Source organism: Dendrobates tinctorius, unplaced genomic scaffold, assembly GCF_039654945.1.
Source record: "Dendrobates tinctorius isolate UK_male_01 unplaced genomic scaffold, ASM3965494v1 ptg000035l, whole genome shotgun sequence".
Taxonomy (NCBI): Eukaryota; Metazoa; Chordata; class Amphibia; order Anura; family Dendrobatidae; genus Dendrobates; species Dendrobates tinctorius.
The window spans coordinates 63,479,958-63,495,975 of record NW_027361703.1 but is presented as its reverse complement, the minus strand read 5'-3'; the positions used below and the strand labels follow the sequence as shown (position 1 = coordinate 63,495,975).

The 16,018-nt window shown below is 44.9% G+C and overlaps 1 protein-coding gene across 1 annotated transcript in view; it reads right to left on the bottom strand.

The window, feature by feature from the left end:
* LAMB4 (laminin subunit beta 4) overlaps window positions 1–16,018 on the bottom strand; it is a 339,109-nt gene that overhangs the window by 92,148 nt on the left and 230,943 nt on the right. The window contains exons 38-39 of the mRNA XM_073573188.1: window positions 14,957–15,095; window positions 6,310–6,486 (exon numbers count right to left, since the gene is read on the bottom strand). Coding sequence (XP_073429289.1) covers window positions 6,310–6,486; window positions 14,957–15,095 — 316 coding nt within the window. The remainder of the gene's footprint in view (window positions 1–6,309; window positions 6,487–14,956; window positions 15,096–16,018) is intronic.

The window sequence follows — 16,018 nt, the reverse complement described above, 5'->3', positions numbered from 1 at the left end:
TTTTGGCATGTGTAGGAGGAAACATTAATTTACGTGACCACAAATGCAGGACTGAGGACTGGCTGCTGTGCTGAGAGAGGGTGAACAGGATAAACTGCTGGACTGTGAGTGAAGTGCAGATGGAGATGTTATGGTGGATTGAGAAAGATGTGGTGTGTTCGGTGAACCAAAACCATCAGGCATCTCCAGTTTCGTAACAGCTGATGGGCTATCACGCACCCCGACTGTAGGTAGTAAACAAGTGGAGGTTCTGCGGCTGGAGACCTGTCTGAGAACAGTTACCACAGTGATGGAAGAGGAAGAAGCAGCAGATACAGTTGTTGGGAAGACTGGTGGTTGGTGAGGCCCGTTAGTCTGCATCTTAGTGCAGCGTGATTCTCAGAAATGGCATGTTGACCGCAAATATGCCTGTTCATGCATTTAGTAGTCAAATTATTGCAATTTGTGCCTCTACTAAGTCATTTTTTGCAAAGTTGGCAGATAACGTAAGTTGGGTCATCCTTTGCGGTCTCAAAAAAGGCCCAGGCTAGGCAGCCATTACTGCCCCTGAGAACTGCAGACTCGCGACCACTGCTGGCAACAGCCACAGTTGTGGCTGAGGATGTAGTGCTTGTCGTGGTTGCCGCATTCCATGTCTGCGGGAAGCCACAACGTAACCTCCTCATCTTCCTCCTCCTTCACCTCCTCTGCTGAGCTACTCAGCTGCGTGCCTCTGGGTTGACACTAAGTGGGATCTACAACCTCACTGTCATCCTCTTTGTACTCGCACTCCTCACCCTGAGAGACACCCTCCTCCTCTTCCTGCCCTGCCAGCACAGTACAGTTTGTGTGCGCCTCTGGTATCTGGTCTCATCAGTATCACCTCCACCCCCAGGAGTTACTGTCTGGTGACAAGATTCTGGATTCTGATCGACCCTACTTCTTCCGACCTTGGATCCAACATGAAAAATTTTTGGTCATCAGTGCAGATGCTTTCCTCCTCTGGATTCTGTGAATCTTTGGAGCAGACCTCTGATGCCCATGGAATAGAAATTGTGAACAGCTCTGCAGACTAGTCCATCAGTGGTTCCCTAAAGTCAGTTGGGCAGTTGGAAATTTGTGACGCGGGACAAAACAAGGGGGATTGGGCTGCCACCTCGGAGAATTTTACTGTGTGTGATATTAAGGTGGAGGAAGATGAGGAGAAGCCACTTGATGCAGCGCTTGACATGCTCTTTCTGACCCTCATCTACAAGACGTACCACTGTGCGGCTGCCAAACAAAAGGGAGTTGAGTAGCCCGTACAGTAGCAGATGTTGTCAGTTGTCTTTCTATGGGACGAGATAGTGTTTAATCAGTAGAGCTTTCAGTAGGATTACCAACTAACCCACGAACACGTTGAACACCAAGCCTATTCCCCCTTCCACCATGACCTCACTTTTTTGCACTCATGTTGCATATAGTCTTCCCCTCTTTAAACCAGCTGTTTCACAACTTTAGGCTCAGACAGATAGTGATCCTGAACTACACTATTTGCCCTAACCATTTTGTTTACCAAATGGGGCCTCCTAACTGCAACACAGTTTTAATCCAAACGATTTGGATTAGCAAACAGGGCTTCCTGACTGCAACACAGTTTTAGCCCAAACGATTTGGATTAGCAAAAGGGGTTACTGATTCCGGACTGTAACACAACTGTTACAACTTGTTAAAACTTTAGCCCAAACGATTTTGAGTAGCTAATGTGGACTCCTGCGCTGTTACACTGAGAAAATGGCTCCAGCAAGACAAGATGTCAGCTGTTTATATGGAGAGGGACATGTGACTTTGGCAGCCAATCACAGAAGCCCTTGTGTCATGATGTTGTGGATGGTTTGTGTGCACTGACTAGCTGCCGGAATGTACACACATTTAGTTATTAACCCCTTTCCTACATTGGACGTAATATTCTGTCCATGTGACCTGGGACCTAAGTCCCAAGGACGGAATATTACATCACACGCGATCAGCGGCGCTCACGGGGGGAGCGCCGCTGATCGCGGCCGGGTGTCAGCTGATTATCATAGCTGACACCCAGCACTATGTGTCAGGGGCGGTCACGAACCGCCCCCAGCACATTAACCCCTGGCACACTGCAATCAAACATGATCACAGTGTACCGGGGGAATAGGAGAGAAGCGCGCAGGGAGGGGGCTCCCTCATGCTTGCCTGCGACCCCCGGAGCAATGCAATGTGCTGCATCACTCTGAGAGTCCTCCTCCCTGCCAATATGGCTGCGGGGGCCTTCGGGGGCCTGCAGGGAGGTGGCTTCCTCACTGCATGAGGAAGCCTGCTGCAGCGCCTGTCAGATCGCTGATCTGACACAGCGCTGTTCTAAGTGTCAGATTGGTGATCTGACACAAGACAGTGATGTCCCCCCCGGGACAATATAATTAAGTAGAAAAAAAAAACACTTGCAAAAATAATTTTAAAAAAATCTCAAAATAAATTAAAAAATATATATTCCCTAATAAATTCTTTTTTTTTTCATTTAGAAAAAAAAAGTACACATATTTAGTATCGCCACGTCCGTAACAACAAGCCCTATAAAACTGTCCCACTAGTTAACCCCTTTAGTGAACCCCTTCAAAAAAAACAAAGCAAAAAACAATGCTTTATCATACCGTCGACCAAAAAGTGCAATAACGTGCGATCAAAAAGACGTATATAAATAAACATTGGACCACTGAAAACGTCCTCTTGTCCTGCAAGAAATGAGCCGCCACACAGCATCATCAGCAAAAAAATAAAAAAGTTATAGCTCGCAGAATAAAGCGATGCAAAAATAATTATTTTTTATATAAAATTGGTTTTATTGTATAAAAGCGCCAAAACATAAAAAAGGCATAAATGAGGTATCGCTGTAACCATACTGACCCGAAGAATAAAACTGCTTTATCAATTTTACCACACGCAGAACGGTGTAAACGCCCCCCAAAAGAAATTTATGAAATGCTGGTTTTTGTTCATTCTGCGTCCCAAAAATCAGAATAAAAAGCGATCAAAAAATGTCACGTGCCCAAAAACAGTACCAATAAAAACGTCAACTTGTCCCACAAAAAATAAGACCTCACATAACTCTGTGGGTCAAAATATGGAAAAATGATAGCTCTCAAAATGTGGAGATGCAAAAACTATTTTTACAATAAAAAGCATCTTTTATCGTACGACAGCTGCCAAACATAAAAGCCCGTCATAAATAGTAAATCAAACCCCCTTTTATCACCCCCTTAGTTAGGGAAAAATAATACAATTAAAAAAAAGTATTTATTTCCATTTTCCCATTAGGGTTAGGTTAGGGCTTGGACTAGGGTTAGGGTTAGGGCTAGGTGTTATGAATGGGTTACCGAGGAGGAAAACAAGACCAAGCCAAGTCACAGAAAACCAGAGAGGTTGGTAACTATGCGCATTGCAGACCCCTGATCCTAACCACACAACTAACAGCAGCCGTGGAGCGTACCTACGATGATTCTAGACGCCTCGTCACAGCTGGAGGACTAAATAAGCCTAAAGCAAGAAAAGGGGAAATCTAAAACTGCCCCAGAGCAGACCCCAAAGGAATAGACAGCCCCCACACATGTATTGACGGTGAGACAAGATGAAAACACGAACACAGGTAGGAAAATAGGCTGAGCAAACAATGGGGCCCACACTAGCTAGAAAGGACAAGAAAGGAAGGATACTGTCTGCAATCACACCAAAAAAACCCTGCAAAAATGTCCAACACTTCTGATAGCAAAAAATACCCTGAAGTCACTAGACTTCTCCCACTATATCAGCACTCTGGCATATTCTGAGAACAGAGCAAAAAGAGGCCAATCTAATAAGGGACAAAAAGCAAACTGGCACATACAGTGACATAAGAGTGGAAATTCAGCACAGCCCTAGCCGGGGATGGCTGACCACACAAAAAACTGAATAGACCAAACCAAATCAAATGTGAACATTAGCAAAGACAACTTAGCTTGAGAAGGCAGGAACTGAGATGGAAACTAAGACCTCAGGAGGCAGGAAAAAATCACCACCATGGGAATAGGGAGTCGGCTGTCTTAAATCCAGTCTGAGACTCCAGATGTCCAATCCTCTTCCTCATTATCAGGTGGCAGGTCTCTGTTAATTAGATCAGCTTCACTACCTCCTGCCACCACCAGAGGGAGCCTGGAAAGAACTCACAACTCCTCTGTCAGCACAACCAGCTCCCTCACCAGAAACCAGAGGCAGACCAGAAAATGAGTTCACAACAGCTAGGGTTAGGGTTAGGGCTAGGGAAAGGGTTAGGTCTAGGGCTGAGATTAGGGTTAGGGGTGTGTTGGGGTTAGGGTTGGAGTTAGAATTGGGGGGGTTTCCACTGTCTGGGCACATCAGGGGCTCTCCTAATGCAACATGGCGTCTCATCTCAACTCCAGTCAAAAAAGTCAAATGGCGCTGCTTCCCTTCCAAGCTCTGCCATGCACATAAATAGTGGTTTACCCCCACATACTAAGGACAAATTGCACAATAGCTTTTGGTGTTCTGTTTCCTTTGGGAATAAAAAAAATTGGGGGTGAAAAGATCATTTTTGTGGAAAAAATATCATTTTTTTAACTGTACAGCTGTACGTTATAAACTTCTGTGAAGTCCTTGGGGGTTGAAAGTTCTCATCAAACATCTATATAAGTTCCTTGGGGGGGTCTAGTTTCCAAAATGGGGTCATTTGTGGGGCGTTTCCACTGTTTAGGCACATCAAGGGCTCTCCAAACGCGACATGGCATCCGATCTGAATTACCGCCAATTTTGCGCTGAAAAACTCAAATGGCGCTCCTTCCCTTTCGAGCTCTGCCATGCACCGTAACAGTGGTCCACCCCCACATATCATGTATCAGCATACTCAGGACAAATTGCACAATAACTTTTGCAGTCCAATATCTCCTGTTACCCTTGGTAAAATAAAATAATTGGACCTGAAGTAATTTTTTTGTGAAAAAAGTTAAATGTTCGTTTTTTTTAAACATTCAAAAAATTCCTGTGAAGCACCTGAATGGTTAATAAACTTCTTGAATGTGATTTTGAGCACCTTGAGGAGTGCAGTTTTTAGAATGGTGTCAATTTTGCGTATTTTCTATCATATAGACCCCTCAAAGTGACTTCAAATGTGATGTGGTCCCTAAAAATAAAATGGTGTTGTAAAAATGAGAAATCGCTGGTCATCTTTCAACCCTTATAACTTCCTAACAAAAAAAAAATTTTGGTTCCAAAATTGTGCTGATGTAAAGTATACATGTGGGAAATGTTACTTTTTAAGTTTTTTGCGTGCCATATCTCTGTGATTTAAGGCCATAAAAATTAAAACTTGGAAAATTGCGAAATTTTCAAGATTTTCCCCAAATTTCCGTTTTTTTTTTTTACAAATAAACGCAAGTTATATGAATGAAATTTTACCACTAACATGAAGTACAATATATCACGAGAAAACACTGTCAGAATCACCGGGATCCATGGAAGCGTTCCGGAGTTATTACCTCATAAAGGGACAATGGTCAGAATTGTAAAAATTGGTCCGGGCATTAACGTGCAAACCACCATTGAGAGTAAAGGGGTTAAAGAAAAAAAATCACTCCTCTGACCTAGACACACCCCTTCCCCTCATCCGCCCCACTCATCATACAGCACCACTTTCCTAAACAATGTCAAAACCAAAAGCATCAGTGGAAACGCGATCATTTACCGATTTTTTACCGAATTTTGCCGACTTAGAGGGAAAACGCTCGGGAAACCGAACACGAATCCGTATTTGCTATGTTAGTGCCGAATTTGACATTGGCAAATGTTTTCCGGACACGTTCTCTCATCTTTACTCCTGACTACAGTATTATTTTCTTCAATATGTAAAGTAATGAGAGTCTGTATGGCTTGATAATTGGTAGGCCACAAAAAGCACATCTAAATATGACGTATGAATCATGTGACTGCTTTATGTTATAGTCAGTTGTTAAATATGAAATCTGGATTTATTGTTTAGATTTGATAGTTGCAGTCTGTGTCTGCCCCTGGATGTTCTCATTGTGCAATAGAGATGTAACAGATTCACAAATTTAAAAAAAGCCTATGATAGAGTCTCCTGTAATATACACATTAGTAAAAAGCAATTGGTGCGCTGTCATTTCTATAAAATTAACACCTTCATTAATTTTCTTCTCCTTTTGAAAATACATAAAACTTATGCGAGTATTAACATGAATGAAAGCACTTCTACAATTCTATCAAAGTGGGTGTAGATATTAAAGTATTGTGAAATAGAAAACAGTTACATACATTTTCACTTTCAGTTGCCTCTGATAATGCTTTGTTTGCCCCTTCCTGTGCTTTATCAGCCACAATTCTGTTTTTTAGCATTTTTTCCTGCAGTTCTGCAATTCTTGATTCCAGTTGTGAGTGCATATCTTTTATGGAATTTAATTTGCTGTCAACTTTATCTGCTTTCGCTTGAGCCTAGATAAACATAAAAAATAGTTTATATTGAAAATATATTATTATATTATTAAATATATTGTTAACCACATAGTAATGATATTTTACTCTTTCTTACGTTTCTACATGGATAATGTTTATTATTCTTTACGCTTTTTTTACCCATGCAAATAGCCTCATTAGAGAGAAAGAGGACAGGAACACTAGTGTCACCTATTGGATGTAGCAATCTTAAAAGTCAATATCGACTCTTTAAAGGGACTCTGTCAGTAAGATGAACCCTCCTAAGCTTTCTATATGGGCATGCTGGTCATAGAAAGTTGAATAAAATGGTACTTTGATATCTAATGTGTTACTTCCAGAGAAATCCATGTTTTTTAAAATGCAAATGAGCTGTTAAGAAGTGGGCAGGGTACAAATCTGCATGAGAATCTGCCTCCAGAGTTTTATTCGTCACGGCAGAGTTTGGGTATTAGGCTACTTTCACACATCCGGTGTGTGGGGTCCGGCGGCGTGCGGTGAAAAGCCGGGCCGCCGGATCCGGCCTGCAGCCGTGACACCGGATGTGTGTGCGGCGAGAGATACGGCTCGGACATTATTTAAAGGAGCTGCAGAACGAGGTGGACAGAGGCAGCCGATGAGAGACAGCTGCTGAAAGGGAGGTGAGGGGAGGGGAGGAGAGGATAGGAGAGGGGAGGGGAGGGGAGAGGGGGGTGGAGAGAGAGAGACATGGGGGGTTAACACTTAGTGTCCAGGCGAGAGAATCTCTCTCTCTTGCCGGGCACTTGTGGGGTTAACCCCACAGAGAGATCTCTCTCTCTCACCCAGACACTGTGAGTGTTAACCCCACAAGTGCCCGGCGAGAGAGATCTCTCTCTCTCTCGCCGGGCACTTGTGGGGTTAACATTCACAGAGTCCGGGCATGCGCTGTGGAAAAAGCCGGTCCGGCGCTGACAAAAAACATTGCAGGGAACGTTTTTTGCAGATGCCGGACGGCTAATTTATGCCATGTCCGGCAACAACCGGACACGACGCATAACCATCTGGCACGATGCGGCGACAATGAAAGCTTATGGGACAAAACCGGATCCGGTGCTGGATCCGGTTATTAAAAATTTCACCGCATCGTGCCGGATTACAAAAACCGGATGTGTGAAAGAGGCCTTAGTCACGGGGTTGGCACCTGCACGGTTTCAGTCAACACTCTTTGTTTAGAGAGCAGCGCCTGTAACCATGCCTCAGCCACTAACTGACAGCCGCCTCTAGTATTGAGCTGGCTTTTAGTCAGTGCTGGGGATGGACGGGTACATATACACAGAGCGGTAGCTGAACCCATGCTAGCACCACCCCTGTGACTGAATTCCAAATGCAGCCTGGAGAAATAAAGTTCATTTTCACACGGCAGCAGGGCTTTAGTGCAGGCGCCGGGCAGGTTCAGAACGCTGTTAACCTGAAGATCAACTCTATATCTGCCGGCTTTATAGTTTTGTCACATGACAGGTCCCTGTTAAAGAACCTCACCTAAGCAAGTTGTTGATACCAAAGTACAAGCCACAATGTCTTCTATATCACTCCTTGCACATAATACACTGGGAATTACAATACACAGTATAAAGTCATTTTACATATTTATTATTGCATGTATGAAATTACCTAATTAATTTAGTGCATAGTTGTGGCCTTAGTCACACAGTATCTACTGGTTGTGGAACAAAGGTATGAGCTAAAGTCTGAATAAAAGCAACACTTTAACAAAACTTAGTATCATCCGTCTGGGGCTGCCCTTTTTAAGGTACAAACTCCAGATTTTTTTTTTTTATTGCAGAGCTGGAGTGGTGCTACTAATTTAAAGTTCCTGCAATTAATAACATAGTAACATAGTTATTAAGGTTGAAGGAAGACTTTAAGTCCATCTAGTTCAACCTATATCCTATCCTAACCTGCCCTAACATGTTGATCCAGAGGGAGGCAACAAAACCCCATGTGGCACACGTAAGTTTCACATTGGGGAAAAAAATTCCTTTCCGACTCCACATACGGCAATCAGACTAGCTCCCTGGATCAACACAATATTAAGGAAACTAGTGTATATACCGTGTAATATACTTTTCAAGAAAGGCATCCAGTCCCCTCTTAAATTTTAGTAGGGAATCACTCATTACAACATCATATGGCAGAGAGTTCCATAGTCTCACTGCTCTTACATTAAAGAATCCGCATCTGTGAGTATGCTTAAACCTTTCCTCCAGACGTAGAGGATGCCCCCTTGTCTCTGTCTCAGGTCTGTGAGTAAAAAGATCATTAGAAAGGTCTTTGTACTGTCGCCTCATATATTTATACATTAAAATATGATCACCCCAAAGCCTTCACTTTTCCAAACTAATTCCAAGTGTAATAACCTGTATTGGTATTGCAGACCCCCTAGTTCCCTAATAACCTTGGGCGCTCTTCTCTGCACCCGCTCCAGTTCAGCTATGTCTTTCTTATACACCGGAGACCAGAACTGTACACAGTATTCTAAGTGTGGTCGCACTAGTGATTTATGTACTCTTCCACCATGTTGTTGTAAGACTGCCTCCTGTTAATATTGACCAGATCAGATGGTGGTGCTGAATGTTGTGGCATGCTGAGAAAATGTTGTCACATTTTGGCACACTAACCATGCCTTCCGAGATTGTGACTGTACCCCAGCTGAGTTGGCGACTTCCTCTTCTTCTGCATTGTTCTTTCACTGAACCCCAACTGTCAGGTGGGAACGCCGTCATTAGTGCCTCTACCAGCATGCACTTGTAGTCATGCATTTTGTAATCCCGATCCAGTGACGCAAGTAAAGGCCCTGTCACACATAGCGACTTACCAGCGATCCCGACAACGATATCAACGTGTCAGGATCGCTGGTGAGTCACTACATGATCGCTGGTGAGCTGTCAAACAGACAGCTTCACCAGCGATCAGGACCAGCAACGCCGAGCGCGCGGCGTCGCTGTGTACATTAGTTACCAGCGCGCTGATGCAGGGAGCTGGTAAATAAGGTACACATCGGGTTTCTAAGGGACGTGCGTCACTTAGAAACCCGATGTGTACCTTAGTTACCAGCTCCCTGCATCAGCGCGCTGGTAACTAATGTACACAGAGGGTTTCTAAGCACAGCGCAGTGCTTAGAAACCCTGCGTTTACCTTAGTTACCAGCTGATCGCTGGTCTCCCGCCTGTCACACGCAGCGATGCATGCTGGCCAGCGGGAGACCAGCGACAAAAAAAAGGGTTCAGGGCTTTCCTACAGCGATCAGCGATACCGGCAGGGGGGCTGATCGCTGATCGCTGTCACACAGCGATCTCGCTGGTGAGATCGCTGTTACGTCACAAAACTTGTGACTCAGCAGCGATCTCGCTAGCGAGATCACTATGTGTGACGGGGCCCTAATGATGGTAGGTTGTCCTTGTAGTGGGGATGCAGCAAGGTGGCCACCCAGTAATCAGCAATAGTAACAAGACGGACAACCTGGGGATCTTTGTGTAGGCACAGCAGCATATATTGACTCATGTGTGCTAGGCTGCCCAGAGGCAACAACTAGCTGTCCTCAGTGTGAGGTGGATGGTCTGGGTCCTCTATATACCCCCAGCCATGCTCCAGTGATGGCTGTGAGCTGCTTTGAGTGCCACCATGCTGGGTGCATGGTTCCTTCTCCTCCTCCGCATCCTCTAAAACTGTACCCTGGCTATACAGTTGTGTACCTGGCCGCTCCTGGCACAGGAACTCATCTCCGAGCCAGCGCTGGCTATGTTGGTGGACTATTCAAACCAGCACAACACAGTAGATATATCCCACATGGAAGATTAAACATTGGTGGTGAAGTAGTGTTGTTCTGTAGAGTGACTCACCGTGTGTGCTGCAGCTAGAACTCCACTATTTTCCACTGGCACTCGCATAGGCTCTTCAGCATATGCAAGGTGGTGTTCCACCTTGTTGGTACGTCGCATATGAGACCATGAGCAGGAAGGCAGAATTGATGTGGCAGCTGAGACAGGCGAGCAGCAGCAGGGTGAGAAAGCTGAAAGTGAGCACACACTGCTCGCACTTTTAGCAGCAGCTCTGACATACATGGGTAAATTTTAAGGAAGCTCTGCACCACCAAATTTAGCACATGCGCAAGGCAATTGATGTGCATCAAACCGGCTAGGCCCAGAGCTGCTACAAGATTTCACCCCTTATCGCACACCACCAGGCCGGGCTTAAGGTTCACAGGTATCAGCCACTCATTTGTCTCTTGTTGGATCATGTCCACAGCTGGGATTTGGCCTCCAAACAGATGAGTTTCAGAACTGTACATTGGCTGTGCTGAAGTTGGTGATGCAGTTATTCTTGTGACTGGATGAGGAAGCCGTGGAAGAAGTGGAGGAGGAGGCAAACTGGACTGAGAAACGTCCAGCAATCCTCGGTGGTGGTAGGACATACATGCACTAGAACGCCTTCCACATCTGTCCCAGCAGCTATTATATTAAATAATTGGGCAGTTAGGGAGATGTAACATCTCTGGCTGTGTCCACGTATCAGTGGTTATGCGCTCCTTGCCACTTATGGCGTTGTGCAGTGCACACCTGATTTGATTTGGTCTGCAACATGTATGTGCAGGGCAGGTATGGCCCACCTGGAAAAGTAGTGGCAGTTGGGATTGTGAGACAGCCACTGATACCAATTTTTTAAAACTGTCTCCACAAGCCCAAATAACAGCATTTCATGCTGTCAATCAGGACCATGGCTCGTGGGTGTAGGGATATTTCCTCTTTCTCTTGAGGGTTTGGAGGACGGGTAGTTGTACACTTCCACGAGAAGATGGAGATGCTCGGTTGTGGTGATTGTGCTGCCACAGCCTCTCTGGAAGGGGAGGCAGCTGGCCCTGTTGATCATGAGCAGAAGTAAGAACCCAAGACTGCAGCAGAAGAGGGAGCAGGAGGAGGTTCAGATCTGTCATGCTTTTTAAAGTGTAAACTCCACTACACCTCATACTTAAAAGTCAGATGCCTCATCATGCAGGTGGTGCTCAGGTTCAGGACATTTATGCCTTGCTTAAGACCCTGATGGCACAGAGTGCAAACCACCCGTGTCTTGTCGTCAGCACATTGGCTGAAGAAATGCCACACAAAGGAGCTCATTTGAGCTGGCTTTGGCTTGCTCATTTCCTCAGTGTGGTGGGCAGGAGTAGTCGATGTACTGGCAAGGGACTGCCGACTGTGCTTTTGCACCCTGCTCATCTTTTGCTGTGCTGCTGGGCAGCATGACCACCTCCTCTTCCTCCAAACTGCACACATCACTAGAATGGCCTTCACTCCATGTGGGGTTTAGGACCTCAATATCCCTCACATCATCTTCCACTCACTCCTTACCCCTGCCATCCTTGCTGGTCTGCACACTGCAGAAAGACTCGTTGGCAACTGTGTTTTGTCATCCTCTAAGATGTGCTGCAGTGGTCCACTGACCGTGTCTACTAGCCCTTCCACGTACCCATCCTCCAACATAACAAATGGTTGGACATCAATGCACTCAGTCTCTTCCACTTCTGGGGCAGGGACAGGTGGATGGACCATGAAACCCTAGCCAGCAAAGTCATCACCCAGGGGACCATGGTCCTGAGGTGCCAACTCTGCACTGTCTGCAGAGGACCCTTTGGAAGATAATGCGAAGGAACTGGAGGCACTCTCAACTATCCAGTCTAACTCTGCCTTCACATAATCTTGCCTCCCCATTCGTGTAACGGTACTCGGCCATACGAAATGACGTAGAACGTCCGGTCGCCTGCTTGCACCAGAGGAAGGTGTTTAATTTGGGCACATAGCAAGCACAGAATGACTATGTCCTCTCCCTGCAGCAGCTACATCACCACCAACAGCAGCTACATCACCACCATAACCAGAAGCACCACAGCCATGTTTACGTACTATTTGATGCTCTCCTTTTTTTAAGTGGATGTTAGGCACAGTACTCAGACAGACATTGGTGCACAGTAGAAAAATTAGTTTTAACGTAAATTACTCCCACATACATGGGTGCTGATTAGAAAAATTTGTTTTAACGCACACTACTCCACAGACACTGGTGCAGAGTAGAACAATTTGTTTTTACGCACAGTACTCCCACAGACAAAGGTGCAGAGTAGAAAAATTTGATTTTCCGCAGTCCTACCACACATGGGTGCAGAGTAACAAAAGTCGCTTAAAGGCACACTCCTTCCACAGACACGGGTGCAGAGTAGAAAAATTTGATCTCACGCACCGTACTCCCACAGACATGGGTGCAGAGAAAAAAAAGTGGCTTAAAGGCACACTACTCCCATAGACACAGGTGCATAGTAGAGCAATTTGTTTTTATTCACAGTACTCCCACAGACACGGGTGCAGAGTAAAAAAAAAAAAAGGCTTAAAGGCACATTAGTCCCACAGACATTGGTACAGGGTAGAAAAATATTTTTTTACTCACACTACTCCCATAGACATGAGTACAGAGTAGAAAAATTTGTTTTTATGCATAGTCTCCCATACACAAGGGTGTAGAGTTAAAAAAGTGACTTAAAGGCACACTACTCCAACAGACACATGTACACAGTAGAAAAAATAGCTTTTAGCCACAGGACTCCCACATATATGGGTGCAGAGTAAACATAGAGGCTTTTTGGCACAGTAGTCCCACAGACACGGGCGTAGAGTACACACACAGACACTATTTTGCAGAGTGCGTACACACAGAATCTAACACTGTCACTCACTACAGCTGCATTCTCTCCCTACACTAATCGGAGAAGAATGGAGGAGGCAACCGTGATCCGGCATTTATACAGGCTGGGTCACGTGGTGCACCTGCCAGTCTCAGCCATACTAATACTTGACATGGCTGTGATGGCTGCAGAAGTGCCCACAACCTTAAAGCTTGTTGATTGTCTGCATTGCAGCCTTTCAACAAACTTTATTTGGCACCAAACCCGTAGAGTAAAAAGTCAGTGTTCAGCGTCCTGTACTGGACACCAGGTGTCCGTTACAAACCCCGAACTTTACATTTCGGGTTCATTCACCCCTAATAACAGGCAACAGAAAAATAATCAGTCTGTGTCTGGCATTGTTTTATTAAAGGGCATAAAAGACTTTTTTGGACCCATAATTTCTTTTGTTTCAGGAAATAATGCATATACATTAGTCACAAAGCTTGGATTCCGACCCTATCTTTTGCATTTAATGGACATGTGCAAAGGTCATTATGAAGGGAGGAGGAGCAGGGTCATCAATAGGTAACATCACATATTGTGATTGTCAGATCCTGTGTTATCTGTTGTAACATGGAACCTGGCTGAAAAATGGTTTGGTTTAAAAAAGACCCAGTGACCCATGTGAAGATTGCAAGATTTCTAATTTTATTTTATTTTTTTATAAAAACCCAAACATTACCAACTTTAAAAAAACGTACAAAATAATAGGTCACTTTCTGTTGAACACTATCCTTTAAATAAAAAGAGCAGCCACAGACTGGTGATAGATATTTTATAAGGGACATTTCCTGGTTTCAAATTGCTTGTGTAAAGACACCCTTTATTATGCAAAGGTTTCACATAAATCTATAGTATATAAAAGGTTGATTCAAATAATTATCTAAATTTTAGTTCAGAATTTCAACATTTTTACAAATTAGATGAACACTCCTAAACCATGAAATTGCAACAGCAAAAGGTTGTGGAATTATGGAAATCACAGGCGCGATGGTATCATACATTTTGACAATGTGTCTTAAGAGCCATTTTGCAACACGACAGACCACATGTTGCTTGTGCTACTGTGAGCAGCCTGTGCGGTCTAAACCTTCTACCATGGCATGCAGTGTTACCTGTTTTCACCTCTCTATCTTGTTTCTTATCAAGCGCATCAAGGCCTTTATTGGTCAGCAATTGCAAAGGAGCTGCCAGAAATGGATCTTGATGATTTGCATGCTCAAATGCATTCAGCATTGTAGAGTATTCATCATTCAACCATTAATAACCTCATTAATTGCATGCAAGACATGTAAGGTAATATGTACTTCTGCATGTGGGGTTCATACTTGATGCTGAAAAAATGGAAATGTTTTAAAAACTTTATTTCCATTTTTTATCCTTTGCATATCAACAACAGGTCCAATAGGCCGGGGTCACACTTGAGAGTGTGATGTGAGAAACTCGCACGAGTCTCTCGCATCAATACCTGGCACTGCTGCCAACACTCGGGACCGCAGTGTGCAGCTGCATAGAAATACATGCAGCCGCACACTCCGGTCCCGAGTGCCGGCGGCAGTGTCGGGTATTGATGTGAAAGACTCGCACAAGTTACTCACATCACACTCGCAAGTGTGACCCCGGCCTTAATCCTGTTATTCCCATAATTCCATGACTTATCCATGTCGGTGTTGCAATTTCTGTGTTCTGTGTTGAGGACTGTATATTGAAATGCATAATCCTGGATTAATATTCCAATACCTGAGAGAGTTTGTTCCTGATATCTTCGATATCCTTATTCACAGTTTTCAGTAAAGTATTTGTTGTCTTCTGAGCATTTTCAGCTTGTTTTAAATTATTTCGAACTTCATCTACATTTGGTAGATTTTCTACTGCTTTCCTAAATTAAAAGAAAACAAAATACAATGTAGTATAAAAGTAGAGTATAGCACATTATAATTCACTTGTAAATCCAAAAAATAATCATAAATGGACACCAATATATACAGTACATGTGGTATAGGTATAAGGTAGACGTAAGAGGGTATCGCAGCGCCTGAAATACCACATGTGCAGCTGATGCGGCTGCACCAGGACCCGGAGGTGGAGGGGACCCCTGCAGGGCGACTAATAATGAGGGCAATCTGGCCTGTTTATCCGGTCCTGAGGCTCCCCAGGGCCCCTAGCCAGATTGCTCTCATGTGCGGTGGGCAGGGACCGATCTCTGCATCTCTGCTGACTACAAGAGAAAATGGCAGCAGAGCGGAGCTGCAGTGATCTGTCCTGCTTCCTGCCCATGCTTCCTGTCTCTGACATAGCGCGGCTGGATGACGGTATCATTCAGCGTGGCTGTGACAGAGAGAGTAAGCTGCCGGGACAGTGATGCTGTGGCTGCGAGAGAGTTTGCGGAGCGGTGAGTTGTGCAGTGTGTGTGTAAACGTGAATGTGTGTGCGCGCGCGTGAATGTGAGTGTGTGTGCAGAGATGAGTGGTAGTGTGTGTGCGGTGCATGCGTAGCGCTGTGAGGGAACGTGCAGAGAGGTGAATGGTGCGGTGTGTGTGTGGATGGTGGAGAGGGCAATAATGGGGGTGATGGGGAGAAGGTAATGATGGGAGTGATGGAGAGGGCAATGACTGAGGTAGTGGGAGGAGGAAATGAAGGTGGTGGTGGAATGGGCAGTGATGGGGTGGGGGAGAAGGCAATGATGGAGGTGATGGAAAGGGTAATGATGGGGATGGTGGGGGAGAAGGCAATGATGGAGGTGGAAAGGGCAATGATGGGGTGTGGGGAGAAGGCAATGATGGGGTGATGGAGAGGGCAATT